Source organism: Podarcis melisellensis (genome assembly GCF_964234715.1).
Source record: "Podarcis melisellensis genome assembly, chromosome: 13".
Taxonomy (NCBI): Eukaryota; Metazoa; Chordata; class Lepidosauria; order Squamata; family Lacertidae; genus Podarcis; species Podarcis melisellensis.
This window is the reverse complement of record NC_138545.1, coordinates 6623164-6640997: the sequence shown is the minus strand read 5'-3', so window position 1 is coordinate 6640997 and position 17834 is coordinate 6623164. Positions and strand designations below refer to the sequence as shown.

Below are 17834 nucleotides of genomic sequence, written 5' to 3'. Positions count from 1 at the left end.
TGTGTGTTTGTTTGCTTGTTTTTACAAAGGTTATTTTGAACATCCTTTTCAATTCTATATCATTTCCCAGTAAGCTTTAATCTTATTACAAGACTATCACACAAGACCACCACCTCATTTATTTCCTCTGCCTTATGGTGCTGGAGGAGACTCTTGAGAGTCCCATGGACTGCAAGAAGATCCAACCTCTCCATTCTGAAGGAAATCAGCCCTGAGTGCTCACTGGAAGGACAGATCCTGAAGCTGAGGCTGAAGACTTTGGCCACCTCATGAGAAGAGAAGAAGACTCCCTGGAAAAGACCCTGATGTTGGGAAAGATGGAGGGCACAAGGAGAAGGGGATGGCAGAGGACGAGATGGTGGGACAGTGTTCTTGAAGCTCCCAGCATGAGTTTGACCAAACTGCGGGAGGCAGTGGAAGACTGGAGTGCCTGGTGTGCTCTGGTCCAGGGGGTCATGAAGAGCAGGACACGCATAACTACTAAACAACAACAACAAATTGCCATTTTATATTCATTTGCCCATTTGTGGGTTCCTCTCTTGTTACCTTTATTCTCCCATTCTATGTGTTCTTTTTAACAAATCCATGCACTTCCTTCCTCTTCCTCATTCATTCCCATTTCCCAACTTCCGGTCCGTTCACCCTTTGAACCAAACCGAACTATGGAACAATACAAATCAGATGTACCTTTTTCAAACCTTCCTAGACAGGAAGTCTCGTCTACTGAAGGTGGGGCTTCCTCTCTTCCTTTAGACATATGAATAAGGAGGAGATCTTCCTTGTGAACTAGGCGGTGCAAGATAACAAGGCATTCATCGTCCTTCCCCATTTCAGAACCGAATCCTGGGCTCTATAGAGTCCCGAGAACAGGAGAACGGGTCGGTGCCCCGACTGGACGAGGGTCTCGATGAATTTTTTAACAGGAGGGTCCTTACCGACAACACTGGGTGAGCCTCATTATTATTAGTTTTTATTTATTTATTTAACTTAATTTATATACCGCCCTATATCTTGACTAGGGCCAGGGCCTTTTCAGTACTGGCCCCGACTTGGTGGAACGCTCTGTCACAAGAGACTAGGGCCCTGCGGGACTTGACATCTTTCCGCAGGGCCTGCAAGACAGAGCTGTTCCGCCTGGCCTTTGGTTTGGACTCAGTCTGACGCTTATGTTTCCCTCCCCTTATGGTTTTGATTTATGGGCTACTATTAAAATGAGGCTGCATTGGAAATTGTATTTTAACCTGTATTTTAAATTGGTTTCTTCTTCTTCTTTCCCCCCTAATTATGTTTTTATTGTAATTTTACTGGTGTTAGCCGCCCTGAGCCTGGCTCTGGCCGGGGAGGGCGGGGTATAATTAAAATTTTTATTATTATTATTATTATTATTATTATTATTATTATTATTATTATTATCTGGAGGTCTCAGGTCAGTTCACAGAATAAAATCAAGATATAAAACTACAAAATACCGAATAAAAATAAAAACAGCAACCCTATAGCCCCACCCTCAAAAATCATTTTAAAAGGGCGTAGGATGTCAATCAAAATCAACCAAAGGTCTGGTTAAAAAGGAATGTTTTTGCCTGGTGCCTAAAGGTGTATAATGAAGGTGCCAGGTGAACTTCCCTGGGCAGAGCATTCCACGGATAGGGAGCCACTGCAGAGAAGGCCCCGTTCTCGTGTTGCCACCCTCCAGACCTCTCGAGGAGGAGGCACACGAAGGAGGGCCTCCGAAGATGATCTCAGGGTCCGGGATGGTACATAAAAAGAAAGGCGGTCCTTGAGGTATTGCAGTCCTGAGCCGTTTAAGGCTTTATAGGTCAAAAACAGCACTTTGAATTGGGCCCAGAAACACATCGGTAGCCAGTCTAGTCAGACCAGGATCAGTGTAATATCCTCAAACCGTCTTGCTCCGGTGAGCAACCTGGCCGCTGAATTCTGCACCAGCTGAAGTTTCCGAACCGTCTTCAGAGGGAGCCCTACATATAACGCATTGCAGTAATCTAACCTTGAGGTTATCAGAGCATAGACAACAGTAGTTAGGCATCGCCCCCTTCCCCACCCCCTGGAATCTATGCTTCCAGGTGTCATATGAAAGCTGCAGAGATAGCGCAGGATAGTGCGCACCCCGGAAATGATCTCTTTCAGCTTCTGCCTTCTGGAAGAAGGGACAGGGTTATAAAGACTAGGACTAGCCGCCTAGGAAACAGTTTCTACCCAAATGCGATTTTGGTTTTAAACACAGTGTAAGGTAGTCTCTATGGGACGCGGGTGGCGCTGTGGGTTAAACCACAGAGCCTAGAGCTTGCCGATCAGAAGGTCGGCGGTTCGAATCCCCGCAACCGGGTGAGCTCCCGTTACTCGGTCCCTGCTCCTGCCCACCTAGCAGTTCGAAAGCACGTCAAAGTGCAAGTAGATAAATAGGTACCACTCCAGCGGGAAGGTAAACGGCATTTCTGTGCGCTGCTCCGGTTCGCCAGAAGCAGCTTAGTCATGCTGGCCATATGACTTGGAAGCTGTACACCGGCTCCCTCAGCCAATAAAGCAAGATGAGTGCCGCAACCCCAGAGTCGGCCACGACTGGACCTAATGGTCAGGGGTCCCTTTACCTTTAAGGTAGTCTCTATGGGAGTATATTGTATTTAATTATGGGGTATCAGAGTTTTTAGGGGGCTAACCAGGTTGGGATAGCTCGGATAGCAGGCTTGTTGGTTTTCAAATGTCTGATGTAGATTTTTTCAATTTTGTTGTTCTGTATGGGACAATGACAGTAAAGATTATCGTATCGTATCAGAATTTGCAATCTAGACCCCCCCCCCACATACATCCTTTTTATTGCACCTCCACAATGGAGAATTTTGCAAAGTGCTAGTCCAGAGGGGCCCCGTGCCTCTCCCCTCCACAGCCACTGCAGCGCTTGAGAATCACAGAACTGGGTGGGACCTCGAGGGCCATCGAGTCCAACCCTCCTGCAATGCAGGAATTGCAGCTGAAATTCCCCTCCCTCAGTTCCTCCGCCTTTTCCCTCTCGCAGGTACCCTCGGACGCCCAAGGGCTGTGGGGTGAGGCCGGGACCCTCCGACCCCCTCCCGCCCCTCCAGAAGAAGAGGAGGAGGGGCCTCTTCCACTTCCGCAAACATCGCAGCATCAAGGGGGAGCGAGACCCCGAGGACCTGCCCCCCAGCCCTCCCCCGCCACCCACGGGTGGGGATGACCAGAAGCCCCCCCTGCGCCCCTCGGGCAGCCAAGAGGAGGAGAGGCGGCTGGGGCAGGATGGCCTGGGGGCGGCTGTGCCCCTTCCGGGAATGGGGGGCCTCGGCCCCGGAAGTGGGGTGAAGGGTCTGCCCAGCAGGGCTAGACAGGTAAAGGAAGGCTTCGCTCCCGGGAATGGCGGGAGGGTAGAATACAGGGGGCTGTCCAAGGAGTTCTTGCGTTTCATTCGCTCTGCTCTCTTCTCTCCCTGCCCACGCCGCAAAAAGAGCTCCAATCCTGACACGGGGAGGGCGGAGCCAGACTCCAAAGGGGCGGAGCTCCTGCAGCCATCGCGGGTCCAAGGCGTGGCCCTGCCCGGAATGGGACGCGCTAAGGGGTGGAGCCTGGATGCCAAGCTGGAGGTAATTGGTGGCTTACTGGGGAGGAGGCGCGGCTAGGCAAATTAGAGTTTTCAGTGGCTGCCGGCCACTTTAGCAACCTGAGGCTGTTTGCCTCTGAATGCCCAGTCCCCAGGAGAGGGAGAGTGTCGCTGTTTCTATCAATATCATCAATTGAAACCCCTTTTGGGGAATTTTTTGTGTGGAAATGGGAGATCAGCATGTGATAGTTGCGTTTGATGACTGGGAAAATACCGGTCTATGGAAAGTGGAATAGTATTAGAGTCATATGAGGTCGCGGGCAGGATTCGAGATGAAAGCAGCAGAAGAAAAATGATAAAATAATTATAGAGAAAGTTTTTGTAATGGATAAAGATATAAAGGTTTAGGAAGGAAAGGTTTGAGGAAAAACACTGTGGAGATGGGTACGGGAAGTCGTCTTGCGGAACAATGTAATTATTTGATATGAAGATTATTGTGAAAGCGTATGAAAAGATTAATAAAACATTCTACAGAAAGTGGAGTAGTTGGATGTTGTCGTTGTCGTGGAGAAAATGTTTTGAATAATTCATTTTATGCAACAGACAGAATTGGAAGCCCTTTTCCTTTTCTTCTGTTTTCTTTCTTTCTTTCTTTCTTTCTTTCTTTCTTTCTTTCTTTCTTTCTTTCTTTCTTTCTCATCACTTCTCTTTTTTATCATTTTCCCCTTTTAAATCTGTCTGTATCAAAAAGGCTTTAATAATAATAATAATAAGTAGTATGCAAAAAGGAGAGTTTCGCTGTTGCCCTGAAGTTCTGCTTGCGAACCTCCCATTGGGACCCCTGTTTGGCCGCTGTGAGAACAGGGATGCTGGGCTTAGATGACCCCTCCCCTCCCCTTGGTCCTGATCCAGCAACCAGCCTCCTCCAACATTCTTAACCTGCCTGCTTCCTCTTCCGGTTCTAGAGTGTGGACCTGGGGCGAGGAGGCAGCATGAAGGAGCAGCAGAGAAGGCGCTCTTCGGACGACTCAGGTCAGCATCCCACAACCCAACAACCCTTCTCCATCGATCTTTGCTCCTTCCTCGCCCCCCCTCCCACTGCCCCCCCCCAAAAGCATCAGTTTCCTTCTGCATCAGTCCAGACTGTTAACAGAGAAATCTGAGGGCTCCCTTGGACAAAAAAACAAGGACACCAGCCAGGAATACCAGAGCAAAACAGCAGGCTTGGTCTTTATTGAAGACTGTCGCGACAGGACTCCCACCTGCCACCAGGTGGAACAAGATGGAAGCCCCAAACAAAAGAGCCCCCCAAACTTTTATTAGCTGCTAATCCCCATGTTACACCCCCCCAAACTACATCACTCATGCATCACGGTTACATCATGAAAGGGGAGGTCTGGTGGCCGTAATCTGAGCATCCTGGACCCTGCCCCATGGTTCCCCTTGCCCTCCACCAAACACCCATCAAGTGTAACAAAAAAGATCTTTACATTTCCCTGTTTCCCAGCCAAATTAATCACACCCTTTTGTCTTCATCTGGGTTTGTTATTTCTGGAATGGCTACCTGTCTGGCACTCAGGTATCAGGATGCCAGGGATTATCACTCAGGCAGAGGGGCTGCTGAGTAGCTGAGCTCACATGTCTCTATGAATTTCTGAAGTTTTCCCAGTGAGCCAGTACAGAGATAACATTTATCAGTGAATTCTTACATTTGGTATTGTGCAGCAGAGGCCCTTTGAATAGATAGGAAGAAACTGTGATGAAGCGTTTTGCGGGGACAAATCACAAAAGTCACAAAAGCGATTGTGCTGATTTTGGTAGTGGGCTGCATGTGCATGATATCTGCTAGAGGGGCAACCCCCCCCCAACCTATACATAAATTCCTGCAATAGGATGTTTCATGCATCTTGAAATTTGCCTTGTTTCAATATTAAACCGCCCGCCGCCCCCCCCCGGTTCAGTTTTCTTGGGGTGCCTTCAATCCCAGGGGCACGATTCTGCCAAAATTAAGCCCTCCGGAGTTCCACCGAGCTCAGTGAGGGAGCTGAGCAGCCCATGGGGACTCAAGGTGCGCAAACTAGGCTGAATTGTGCCCCAAGAATTTTAAAGTCTTGCTTGTAAAATAAATAAATGTATGTACCCTTTCCGCCTTCCCCCCCAAAACAATCAAAACCACAGGAATGATCTGATTTATTATTTTGCACGGGTTGGTGGTGGTGGAATTCTATGAACAACTTGAAGAACTGGGAAGGGATGTACCGTATTTTTCGCTCCGTAAGACGCACCTGACCATAAGATGCACCTAGTTTTTAGAGGGGGAATGCGGGGGGGGGGGAATTCTTTAAAGGGAGCGCTGAGCACAGCATGTATACATCCCAGATTCTGATCAGTGCTCCCTTTCACGAGCCGCGTGGAGCGTGTGTGCGGCGCTTGCAGGCTTTTCCCCGAGAAGGAAGAAGGGCAGCATGTCACTGTTGGGTTGCCCTTCTCCCTCCTTTGGGAAAAAGCCCCCAAGAGCCGCACACACGCTCCGCGCAGCTCTTGGGGGGCTTTTCCGGGAGGTGGGGGAAGGGACAGAGCGCGGCTAAGCCAGAAGCTAGAGCAGCAAGAGGGAGCGCAGTGATCCCTCTCGCTGCTCTGGCTTCTGGGATAGCTGTGCAGCCATAAGATGCACAAACATTTCCCCTTACTTTTTAGGAGGGGAAAAGTGCGTCTTATAGAGCGAAAAATACAGTGTTTGGAGCTAGAATACCTACAACTGCAATTTTGGCCCCACCTTTTAAGTGTGTGTGCGCAGGACTGCAGCTCTGGCTGAGATAGAAAGATGGACTTTTCTGTCTTCTGAACCCCACAGGGCAAGCGGGGTGGAGACCTCACCCCCCACTGCAGAGCACCAAGCCAAGCTTCGCCACCATTCGCCGGGCAGAAGCAAGCTGGGACATAGGTGGGCATGTGAGGTTTTGTGAGTTTCCTGGGTAAGATCACTGCCGACGGCTCAGATATGATGCTCTTCAATGTGATGCTTGGTTCTTGTTTTAGGGATCCACCCTCACCCTGTCCCCTAAAACAAGCAGCCCCCTCATCCAGAGCCACCTTAGCCCGGGTCCCCTGTGCTGTGTTTGTATCTACAGGTGAAACTCGGAAAATTAGAATATCGTGGAAAAGTTCATTTATTTCAGTAATTCAACTTAAAAGGTGAAACTAATATATGAGATAGACTCATGACATGCAAAGCGAAATATGTCAAGCCCTTCAGGCCAATCAAGCACAGTAGTCCCATGGGCATTGAACCAGGTTTTGGTACTTTTGGCAGTGTGGGCAGGTGCCAAAGTCCTGCTGGAAAATGAAGTCAGCATCCCCATAAAGCTCGTCTGCGGAAGGAAGCATGAAGTGCTCCAAAATCTCTTGGTAGATGGCTGCGTTGACCCTGGACTTAATGAAGCACAGTGGACCAACACCAGCTAATGACATGGCTCCCCAAATCAACACAGACTGTGGAAACTTCACACTGGACTTCAAGCATCTGGCACTGTGTGCCTCCCCATTCTTCCTCCAGACTCTGGGTCCTCGGTTTCCAAATGAGATGCAAAAGCTGCTCTCATCAGAAAAGAGATTTGGGGAGCCATGTCATCAGCTGGTTTTGGTCCACTGTGCTCCGTTAAGTCCAGGGTCAACGCAGCCGTCTACCAGGAGATTTTGGGGCACTTCATGCTTCCTTCCGCAGACGAGCTTTATGGGGATGCTGATTTCATTTTCCAGCAGGACTTTGGCACCTGCCCACACCGCCAAAAGTACCAAAACCTGGTTCAATGCCCATGGGATTACTGTGTTTGATTGGCCAGCAAACTCGCCTGACCTGATCCCCATAGAGAATCTGTGGGGCATTGCCAAGAGAAAGATGAGAGACATGAGACCGAGCAATGCAGAAGAGCTGAAGGCTGCTATGGAAGCTTCCTGGTCTTCCATAACACCTCAGCAGTGCCACAGGCTGAGAGCATCCATGCCACGCCGCACTGAGGCAGTAATTGATGCAAAAGGGGCCCAAACCAAGCACTGAGTACATGTGCATGCTTCTACTTCTCAGAGGTCCAATATTGCTCTATTTGCAGTCCTTGTTTTGCTGATTTCATTTAATATTCTAATTTTCTGAGATTGTTAGTTTGGGGTTTTCATCAGCTGTACGCCATAATAATCACAATTATAACAAATAAAGGCTTGGCATATCTCGCTTTGCATGTCATGAGTCTATCTCATATATTAGTTTCACCTTTTAAGTTGAATTACTGAAATAAATGAACTTTTCCACGATATTCTAATTTTCCGAGTTTCACCTGTATATTTACAGCCTTAATTCCCCGTTCTTTAGTTAAAAAGACTCTCAGAGCGGCTCTAAGGCAGCCCCTTCCCTCAGGCGCACAGTCTCTTAAAAAGACACAGCACGAGAGGAAAGGCGCGTGCGGAGGGAGGAGGAAAAAGCAAGCCGAAGCACAACTCCTTAAGTTTCAGCCAATGTTAGTTAGCCAATGTCAGCAGCCATCTTGCCCCTTGGTGAAAAGCAGTTCCTCCATTTTACAGGAGCAGAACTGGCAGCCCTGAATCAGAATTCATGGAATCATAAGTTGTAGAGTTGGAAGGGACCTCTGATGGTCATCTAGCTCAACCCTCTGCAATGCAGGAATCAACAAGGCAGGGCAGCTCCTGCCACCAGATTCTCTCCCCCCCCCCCCGATATCCCTTTACGCTTCTACTAGGTAGAAGGAAATATTTTTTTAAAAAGGATTTGCCACATGCACCTCATTTTCCAACTCCTGGTTGCCAACAGCTGAAGAAAGCTCGCCGAGGGAGAGCAGGGGACAGGAACCCCTCAGAGACACCCGCCCAGAAGAAACGGACGAAAGGGCCGTTGCCGTGGCAACACCGACCTCCGAAAAGGACCGACCGACACCTCCAGCCAAGGCAAGCAGCTCTGCTGAGCAATGTAACACAACACGATGGCCCATAAGAATGGCACTAAACGCTATTTATAGACTAATACAAATGATCAGAAACACAGCCAAGGTCTCTCAATCTTCTTCACCAGTCTCACGGTAGAATAATTCAAAAGTTTGATATATAAATAATCTGTCACCAAATATCGCCGGAACAGAGTTTCCGGATAACCAGTCTGTTTCGTTCAATGCTTCGTCAGCCAATCTTGATCAATTCTTCGTCAGCCAGACTTGTAAGAATTAATATGAGAAGCATGCAGTTCAGTTTGGTTTGTACTCAGTCTGACCCTTATGTTTCCCTCCCCTTATGGTTTTGATCTATGGGCTACTTTTAAAATGCGGCTGCATTTTAACCTGTATTTAAAATTGGCCCCCCCCTTATGTTTTTACTGTAATTTTACTGGCGTTGGCCGCCCTGAGCCCTGACTGGGGAGGGCGGGGTATAAAATTATTATTATTATTATTATTATTATTATTATTATTATTATTATTATCAACCTGAAATTGCAATATACATGTGATGAAACCTGTGTCTGAATAAAATAAAGCGCATAATACAATATGTACAACTAAAATATGCTCTGAATCAGTGCTCATATGATACTGTAGTCACTGATGCTAGTATAAAGTTGTAAAGAACATAATATAGTTAGCCACAGGTGAAACTAATATGCTGTAAGGGAAATTAAAGACACGGCACCACGTTAACAGCAAGAAGGCCTGACAGCCAGATGAAAACAGTTGAAAACAGTCCCCCCTGGAGAGTGAAAACTGCAGGCGAACTGGGCCTGTAGTACTAATTTTCTCTCCTTGCTCCCCCCCCAATTCAGTTGGGTTTTTGCCATCATAGAACTCAGCAGCGGGAGGACAGGAACCAAGCGAGAATGAGTTGGCTCTGCCGCTAGTTTGGCGCCATCTACTGTTCGCTTCCCTCCCTTCCCCCTTGTTGTTGTTTAGTCGTTTAGTCATGTCCGACTCTTTGTGACTCCCTGGACCAGAGCACACCAGGCACTCCTGTCTTCCACTGCCTCCTGCAGTTTGGTCAGACTCATGCTGGTAGCTTCGAGAACACTGTCCCACCATCTCATCCTCAGTCGTCCCCTTCTCCTTGTGCCCTCCATCTTTCCCAACATCAGGGTCTTTTCCAGGGAGTCTTCTCTTCTTATGAGGTGGCCAAAGTCTTGGAGCCTCAGCTTCAGGATCTGTCCTTCCAGTGAGAGCTCAGGGCTGATTTCCTTCAGAATGGAGAGGTCTGATCTTCTTGCAGTCCATGGGACTCTCAAGAGTCTCCTCCAGCACCAGAATTCAAAAGCATCCATTTTTCGGCGATCAGCCTTCTTTATGGTCCAGCTCTCACTTCCATACCAATCTCGAATTACTAGCAGGCAATTTCTTTGCTCTCATCTCAAGCCATATTGCGCTCTACGTTTAAGCACACCTCCCTGTGAGGGGGGTCACAGGCGAAACTGGATCCTGGTACCTGGTGCGGATGGCGTTTCCGCACCATCGCTATTTTCTTTTATCCACTTTACCTCCCTGACGCTCTAGAGCCTATTGACTTCCTTCCCTTCCCGCCTCATGGCTTTCAAAATTAACCTTTATGTCATTGCCTTTTTGTACATTTCCCAATTCTGATTGCACTCATTGCATGATACAGTGGTACCTCGGGTTACCTCTTAACCTGAAACTGTTCTTAACCTGAAGCACCACTTTAGCTAATGGGGACTCCCACTGCTGCCGGAGCACGATTTCTGTTCTTATCCTGAAGCAAAGTTCTTAACCTGAGGTACTATTTCTGGGTTAGCGGAGTCTGTAACCTGAAGCGTCTGTAACCTGAGGTACCACTGTAACTCAAAATTTAAATAAATATAGAAAGGTAGAAAACTTCTCCTTACAAGTCTTCGGATAACCCTGAAAGTGATGTTAATTGCTTACAATAATATTTTAGATACCATATAAACTTACCCAAGTCCTTTTGGAATACTTGATCATGCTGGTTTCGGATATTTCCTGTCAGCTTCGCCAGTTCTGCAAAGTCCATTATCTTCATCTGCCACTCTTCTTTCGTTGGTCCTTCTTGTTGTTTCCATTTTGGGGCTAAAATAATGATTGCCTCCATTGTTGCATACATAAACAGTCTTTTATCTTCCCTTGGTATCTCTTCATCCGCTATACCTGATAAAAAGGCTTCTGGTTTTTTAACAAAAGTATTTTTAAATATTTTCTTTAACTCGTTATATACCATTTCCCAGAAAGCCTTTACCTCTTTGCAAGTCCACTACATATGGTAGAAGATACCTTCCGTTTCTTTACATTTCCGACACTTATTGCTTCTTGTCTTGTACATTTTAGCAAGTTTAGCTGGTCTTACATACCATCTATACATCATTTTCATAACATTTTCTTTTAAGTGCACTGCATGCAGTAAAATCAATACCTTCCTTCCACAAAGACCATTGCTATTTTCGGGACGGATTCAGTCACATATTGGCTGACTCAGGTTGCATCATGAGGGTTGACTGGGAGCTGTTGCACAACGAACTCAAGAAATTGGGCTTCTTCTATTTTTGCTATGAGAAAAGTAACAGGGAAAACGCAGCAAATCCTTCTCTTCTCCCCATGGAGGAATTACGACAAATGCCCTTTAAACAGCCCATCTAATTTCCCATCAGATCAATCAAGGCTGACACTCAGCAAATTGGTCCCCTAGAAACACTCAGAAAAGTTATGAGCGAAACATACGTCGGCAAAACTCACCCAACTGAAGCTGGTCCCGGCCTGCCAGATGTTGGACTACAACTCCCATCATCCCCTGACCATGTGGGCTGCTGGGGGTAAAACAACAACTGCAAGAGCACAGATTTCACCAGCCCCGCTTAGGAGGCTGAAAGGAACATCTCACAAATTTAAGCAGGCCTTTGGCTGATGGACATCCGATGATGCTCTTTTAAATGTGTTGTGGAAGGCAAGATTATTGAGTTGTCTTTGTTTTTGTTACGTATTCATATATATATATATATATATATATATATATATATATATATATATAATAAATTTTTATGTTGTGAACCACCCTGAGATTTACAGGTAGAGGGCAGAATAATAAGAATAAGAATAATAAGTGCTTTTTTCTGGAGGTATGCAGGGGTACACATACCCCTAAACATTTTGTGAACCTTTTGTGCTTTTGTCCATTTACAGTGGTACCTCGGGTTACATACGCTTCAGGTTACATACGCGTCACGTTACAGACTCCACTAACCCAGAAATAGTGCTTCAGGTTAAGAACTTTGCTTCAGGATAAGAACAGAAATTGTGCTCCGGCGGCGTGGCAGCAGGAGGCCCCATTAGCTAAAGTGGTGCTTCAGGTTAAGAACAGTTTCAGGTTAAGAACGGACCTCCGGAACGAATTAAGTACTTAACCCGAGGTACTACTGTACTGTATTTATTTTTCCCAATTTGAACTATAAAATGGTGGTTTTCTTGAGTCAAAATAAAAGTACCCCTAAACATTTTTAAAGGAAAAAAGCAATACAGTCATACCTCATGTTACGTCTGCTTCAGGTTACGTTCTTTCAGGTTACGTCCCACAGCGACCCGGAAGTACTGGAAAGGGTTACTTCCGGGTTTCACCGCTCGCGCATGTGCAGAAGCGCAAAATGACTTCATGCGCATGCGCAGAAGCTGTGAATCGCAACATGCCTGTGTGCAAACGCGTCACTGCAGGTTGCGCTCTTTTCATGTTGCGTACAGGCCTCTGGAACGGATCCCATTCGCAACCAGAGGTACCACTGTAATAATAATAATAATAATAATAATAATGGTTACTTACATTGACCCTGCTGAGATTGGCAGAATCCCCTGCAGGCTTCTGCATTTCACAGAACTCTTCTGCAATATACACTTCTGACAATAAGATTTGTTTGACTCTATGATTCTCTTTTCTTTTTTGGCAGCAATTCAGGGAACCCCCGCCCGCCCCTCGGCCTCCCAAGCCCGTCGCCCTCCCCCGGGGCCGGAAGCCCCCCAGCCAGCCCGAGAGGAGCCGCAGCAACGAGGAAGCAGGCGGCGCAGGAGGAGGGGCAGTCCTGGAGGAAACACGTACGTCCCCCCCAATTGCCCAACCCCGACGCAGAGCCGAGGAGCGGGAGAACGAAGGTGACGTGAGACTGGGGCGGCAGGATCTGACTGGGCCTTCCTCTCTCCCCCTGGGAGTGTCTGGCGGAAGGAACTCCTTCTGGGGGCCACAGATTCTGCTTGGTCTGTGGCTGTTTCCCTCCCTGCCATAAAGTGGGCTCTTGCCAACATCTCTCCAGGGTTTTTCAGGCAGGCCATGTCTCCCAGCCCTATCTGGAAATACCGCCAGGGACCGGACCTGGGGCCTTCTTCCCGAAAAGCAGCCACCGAGCTGCAGCCCTTTCACGAAAGTTTTTGGAGTGGCAGTGTGGGGCAGTGGTTAGAGCAGTGGTTCTCAAAGGGTGTGCGCCGGAGAGGACGGCGAGTGTGGCAGAAAGATTCAAGGACAATGACATAAACGTTTGCCGACCAGAAGGTCGGCGGTTCGATTTCCCCACGACGGGGTGAGCTCCCGTTGCTCAGTCCCTGCTCCTGCCAACCTGGCAGTTCGAAAGCACGTCAAAGTGCAAGTAGATAAATAGGTACCACTCCAGCGGGAAGGTAAACGCCGTTTCCGTGCGCTGCTCTGGTTCGCCAGAAGCAGCTTAGTCCTGCTGGCCACATGACACGGAAGCTGTACGCCGGCTCCCTCGGCCAGTAAAGCGAGATGAGCGCCGCAACCCCAGAGTCGGTCATGACTGGACCTAAGGGTCAGGGGTCCCTTTACCTTTAGTATCAAAACATTTTGTTTTTATTTTTTGCAGAATATGGATAGATCCTTTTTCCAAATGAGAGCAGGAGAGTACCGAGTGATAACGAAGGCCAATACCAGCTGCATTGTTGTTGTTGTTTGCTTTCCAGTTTATCGCTTATCAATTACAAAGTTCAATGTGTTTTATCCTGAAAGGCATGGCCCAGAGAAAAACCTTTTGAGAACGACCGGGTTAGAGTGTTGGGTTAGGGCCTCTGTGAGACCAGGCCTCAAATCCCCTTCTCCTTGCTCAGTCGGTGGAGCGTGAGACTCTGAACCTCAGGGACGTGGATTCGGGCCCCACATTGGGTAAAAAGATTCCTGCGTTGCAAGGGGTTGGAATAGATGACCCTCAGGGTCCCTTGCAACTCGGCCGTTCTCTGATTCTCTCAGCCTTGAGGCTCGCTGGCCAACCTTGGGGCAGTCCCTGCCTCTCTCGGCCTGAACTGCCTCGCAGGTCGTTGTCGGGATTAATAAGGGGAGAAGGAGAATGTCGCCCGCCACGTTGAGCTCTTGGGCAGAAAAGGCAGCCTGCAAAATACAATGATAAATAAGTTGGAGTTCTTGTTATTAAATATACCAAGAAATAAGCACACCAAGAACTCAGGCCCATGTAAGTTTCAGTAGCGGGAGTGGTACCTCCTCACAACACAATAATTCGTTACTGGCTTCTAATCCACAATTGACTTCTGACTTCTGTTCCGTGATTGAAACTGAGTCACCATCTGCAAGCTGATAAAATATAAGGATCAACATTATTGACAAGTGAAAAAGAGGAAATCTTTGTGACGAATTATTGTGTTATACATATCTTTATGAGTTAGAGTTTGTAATCTTTGTTAGAATTTGTAATCTCTATTTGAGTTTGTAATTCTTGTCAGAATACATACTTTTGAGTGGATTAGTAAAGGGTAAAAGGACCCCTGACCATTAGGTCCAGTCGTGGCCGACTCTGGGGTTGCGGCGCTCATCTCGCTTTATTGGCTGAGGGAGCCGGCGTACAGCTTCCGGGTCATGTGGCCAGCATGACTAAGCCGCTTCAGGTGAACCAGAGCAGCGCACGGAAACGCCGTTTACCTTCCCACCGGAGCGGTACCTATTTATCTACTTGCACTTTGACGTGCTTTCGAACTGCTAGGTTGGCAGGAGCAGGGATCCAGCAACGGGAGCTCACCCCATCGCGGGGATTCGAACCGCCGACCTTCTGATTGGCAAGTCCTAGGCTCTGTGGTTTAACCCACAGCGCCACCCGCATCCCTACCCTTGAATGGATTAGTTTTTGTTATTATTGACTATTGACTTGTGAGTAGGGACCACTCCCGCTACTGAAACTTACATCGGCCTGAGTTCTTGGTCTGCTTATTTCTTGCAAATACAATGAGCCAATAAATTAATGGCAACGTTCGCCATCAGTACATCTCCTAATTCTCCTCCGGGGGTCTTTCCCGGAGAGGAGGAGGCCTTTAAATACCGTAAGCTGGCCGATTCCCACCTTGCGGTTCTGGAAAGCGCTGCAGAGATGGGGGACAGGAGGCGCAGGGCTTGCTGACCCTCCCGTTTTTCCCCCCCTTCCAGGGGACCCTGAGGTGGGAAGGAAGGCAGCCCCTCTCAAACCAAAGAGGACGCGGCGGGCGCAGTCGTGCGACAAGCTGGAGTCGGATCGGGGCCGAAACCCAGGCTCTGGAGGTGAAGCCCTTCTTCCTACACGCACGGGTCCTGCTCCCTTGCATGGGATCTGAAAGGGGAGCGGGGAGCTAAAGTGGGAGTGGGCTGCACATTCCCCCACTGCCTGCCTGTTGCTTCTGCTGGGCTGCAAACGCACCAGGCGCTTAAAGGACATTCAGAGCATGACTCTTCGCCCCCCCAAGCATCCGGCCGTCGGAGGTTGAGGCCCTTCCACCGAGAGAAGGAAATCAAGAAGACTCTCGCCGGCTTGCTTTCCCAAAGCGGCCCTTGCCAGATACAATGCCTTGGAAGCTGGAGGCTCCATTTTGGTGCCAGGGCTGCTGCTGCGGAGAGGCCTTTCCGTTTCCCTCTGTACTCTGCTCACAACGTACCCATTTGAAGCCCCCTGAGGCAGGACCGGGAGAAGGGATCGGATGCCGGCCAAAGCGGGGTCCAAGCTTGCCATCATCCACTTCTCATGGGGGCCAAATGGGCACCCCCAATGGGAAGGCAACCAGCAGGGCCCAAGCGCAACAGCAATGCTGCCCCCCCCCAAGCTCAGAGTGGCAGGAGTCAAATTGGGGGTGGATGGGTACAGTGGGAGGGCACCCGGTATGTCCATGGGCTAGTCATTGGGGAGCAGGGCAGTGTGGTGCAGTGGTTAGAGTGCTGGACTGAGGCCTGGGAGAGAGCAGGGTTCAAATCCCTACTCTCAACCTAATCTCGCAGGGTTGTTGTGGCAATAAAATGGGAAGGAGAAGAACAATATAGGCTGCCACCTTGAGCTCCTTGGATGAAAGTTGGGATATTAATAATAATGATTTTATTATTTAATATGCTGCCCATCTGACAGGGTTTCCCCAGCCACTCTGGGCGGCTTCCAGCAAAATATTAAAACACCGTAAAACATCAAATATTAAAAACTTCGCTATACAGTCATACCTCATGTTACGTCCGCTTCATGTTACGTTCTTCAAGGTTATGTCCTGCGGTGACCCGGAAGTACCAGAAAGGGTTACTTCCGGGTTTCGCTGTTCATGCATGCGCAAAAGTGCAAAATGATGTTATGCACATGCGCAGAAGTGGCGAATCGCAACCCATGTGTGCACAGACGCGCCGCTGCGGGTTGCGTTCTTTTCATGTTGCGAACGGGCCTCTGGAACGGATCCCATTCGCAACCAGAGGTACCACTGTATAGATCTGCATTATTATTATTATTATTATTCCTCCCTAGCTTGCATGAATCCTCCCTTGAGGACACTTTAAATTATTTTTAAAGTGTTGCGATATCTCACGTGCCAGTGGCGGACTTTGGGCTCTCCCATATCGATGCTGTCCTGTGCAACGCTAAAGCACCCCACCTCTCGCACTCCATTCCGCAGAATGGCCGTGGCGCCCCCGCAGCACAGCCCGTCTGACCACGCGACCCAAAAACCACCTCTGCTCACGCGCAGAATGCTTGGTCCCCGTGGCTAACTTCCTCTTGTCTCTCCCTTTCTCCCCGTCCTCCTTCACCACCTTCCTTCCCCCCCCCAGGTGCCAGCGACACACCCCTGCCTGACCCCCCTCCCGCCCCCCCTGAATGCGGCCTGCACAGCTGGAACTCCCGCCCCGCTGTTTCCCACCCTCTCCTTCCTCCGGACCGGACCGCCGGTAAGATTCCAGCGCCTTCCTTTGCCCCGTAACGTCGGGGCCGACGAAAACGATTCACGCTCGGTTTTTTCTCCCCTCCCCTGCCCCACTCCTCTCCCCCCTGCAACTTTACAGCTCCCTCTTTCTTCAGGAACTCCCGAATCTGGGACAGAATGATGGACAGGAGATCCCTCGACATCGCCGCAACCGCCGGAAGCTGCGATGCCCTTTCATCTCCTGGTGGAACGAGTGAAGAAACATGAGAGAGGGGGGCAGAGGTTGGGGGTCCTCCTCCCGCTGCCCTCAGCTCTCCCCCTCCCTCAGAAGAGGGGCTGACCTCCCGCCCTAGAGAAACTGTCCGTCGGGACCTGTTCGGTCTCCAGTGCTGCTGACCCGTGACCCTAACCACCCTTCCTCCTTCCCCGCCCTCCTCCGTTTGTGCCTGTATCCTTCCCTCGCTTCTGGGTCGGAGCCACCCCCCGACCCTCGTGCCCCAGAGGGACTAGGGACACCGCCACCACCCCTTTTGAAAATCGGGGGGGTGAGAGAGAGAAAAGCCACAATGAACCACCCCCCTCCCCCCTCCTGCTCCCTTTCGCCCATAATACTTGGGGTGTTGTCAAGACTCGGGTGAAATATGCACCATTCTCCCCTACCCCCCCAAACGCCTTTGCTGCCCCCCCCAAGTCCTCTCCATAATCTGCCGGCCCCTCGCATTTCGCGCCTCCTCCCCTCCTCCCTTACATTCTTACCGTTCTATTTTAAGCTTGTAAAAAAGGGAAAGAAAGAGAATCATAATAAATTATATATGGAAATAAATAAAAGCGAGAAGCTTGTCGGGTGTTGTTGGGGCGTCCTGCCTGCTTTGGGGAACGCACCGGGAAGGAAAAAGACCCTCCCTAGAATTGTAGCGTTGGAAAAAGACCACTAGGAATTGTTCACCCAACGTAGGGCCACAAGTCTGAGATTAATATCCCTTTTTTTGTACACCTCGCTTGGCCAGAGACCAGCGTTGCAAAATTCGGACAGGTGTGAATTTCAAAGGTTCCCTGTGTGTCGTTTCGCACATTGCTCTGGTGTCCTTGAGATGGGAACTGAATCAAAGGCCTCT

General features: G+C 49.1%; 1 protein-coding gene across 3 annotated transcripts in view; it reads left to right on the top strand.

Annotated features, from left to right (window-relative positions):
• Positions 1-17560, top strand: part of CARMIL3 (capping protein regulator and myosin 1 linker 3) — an 85838-nt gene extending 68278 nt beyond the window's left edge. The window contains exons 32-41 of one of the 3 annotated variants that reach the window (XM_081886716.1): positions 835-947; positions 3035-3362; positions 3480-3614; positions 4537-4603; positions 6426-6515; positions 8394-8527; positions 12516-12717; positions 15002-15112; positions 16628-16744; positions 16859-17560. In XM_081886716.1, coding sequence (XP_081742842.1) covers positions 835-947; positions 3035-3362; positions 3480-3614; positions 4537-4603; positions 6426-6515; positions 8394-8527; positions 12516-12717; positions 15002-15112; positions 16628-16744; positions 16859-16986 — 1425 coding nt within the window. In that variant the 3' untranslated portion in view covers positions 16987-17560. Of the gene's footprint in view, positions 1-834; positions 948-3034; positions 3363-3479; positions 3615-4536; positions 4604-6425; positions 6516-8393; positions 8868-12515; positions 12718-15001; positions 15113-16627; positions 16745-16858 lie in introns of those variants that run through there. The other 2 variants (XM_081886715.1, XM_081886714.1) reach the window with 2 other exon arrangements.
• Positions 17561-17834: the final 274 nt, after the last annotated feature.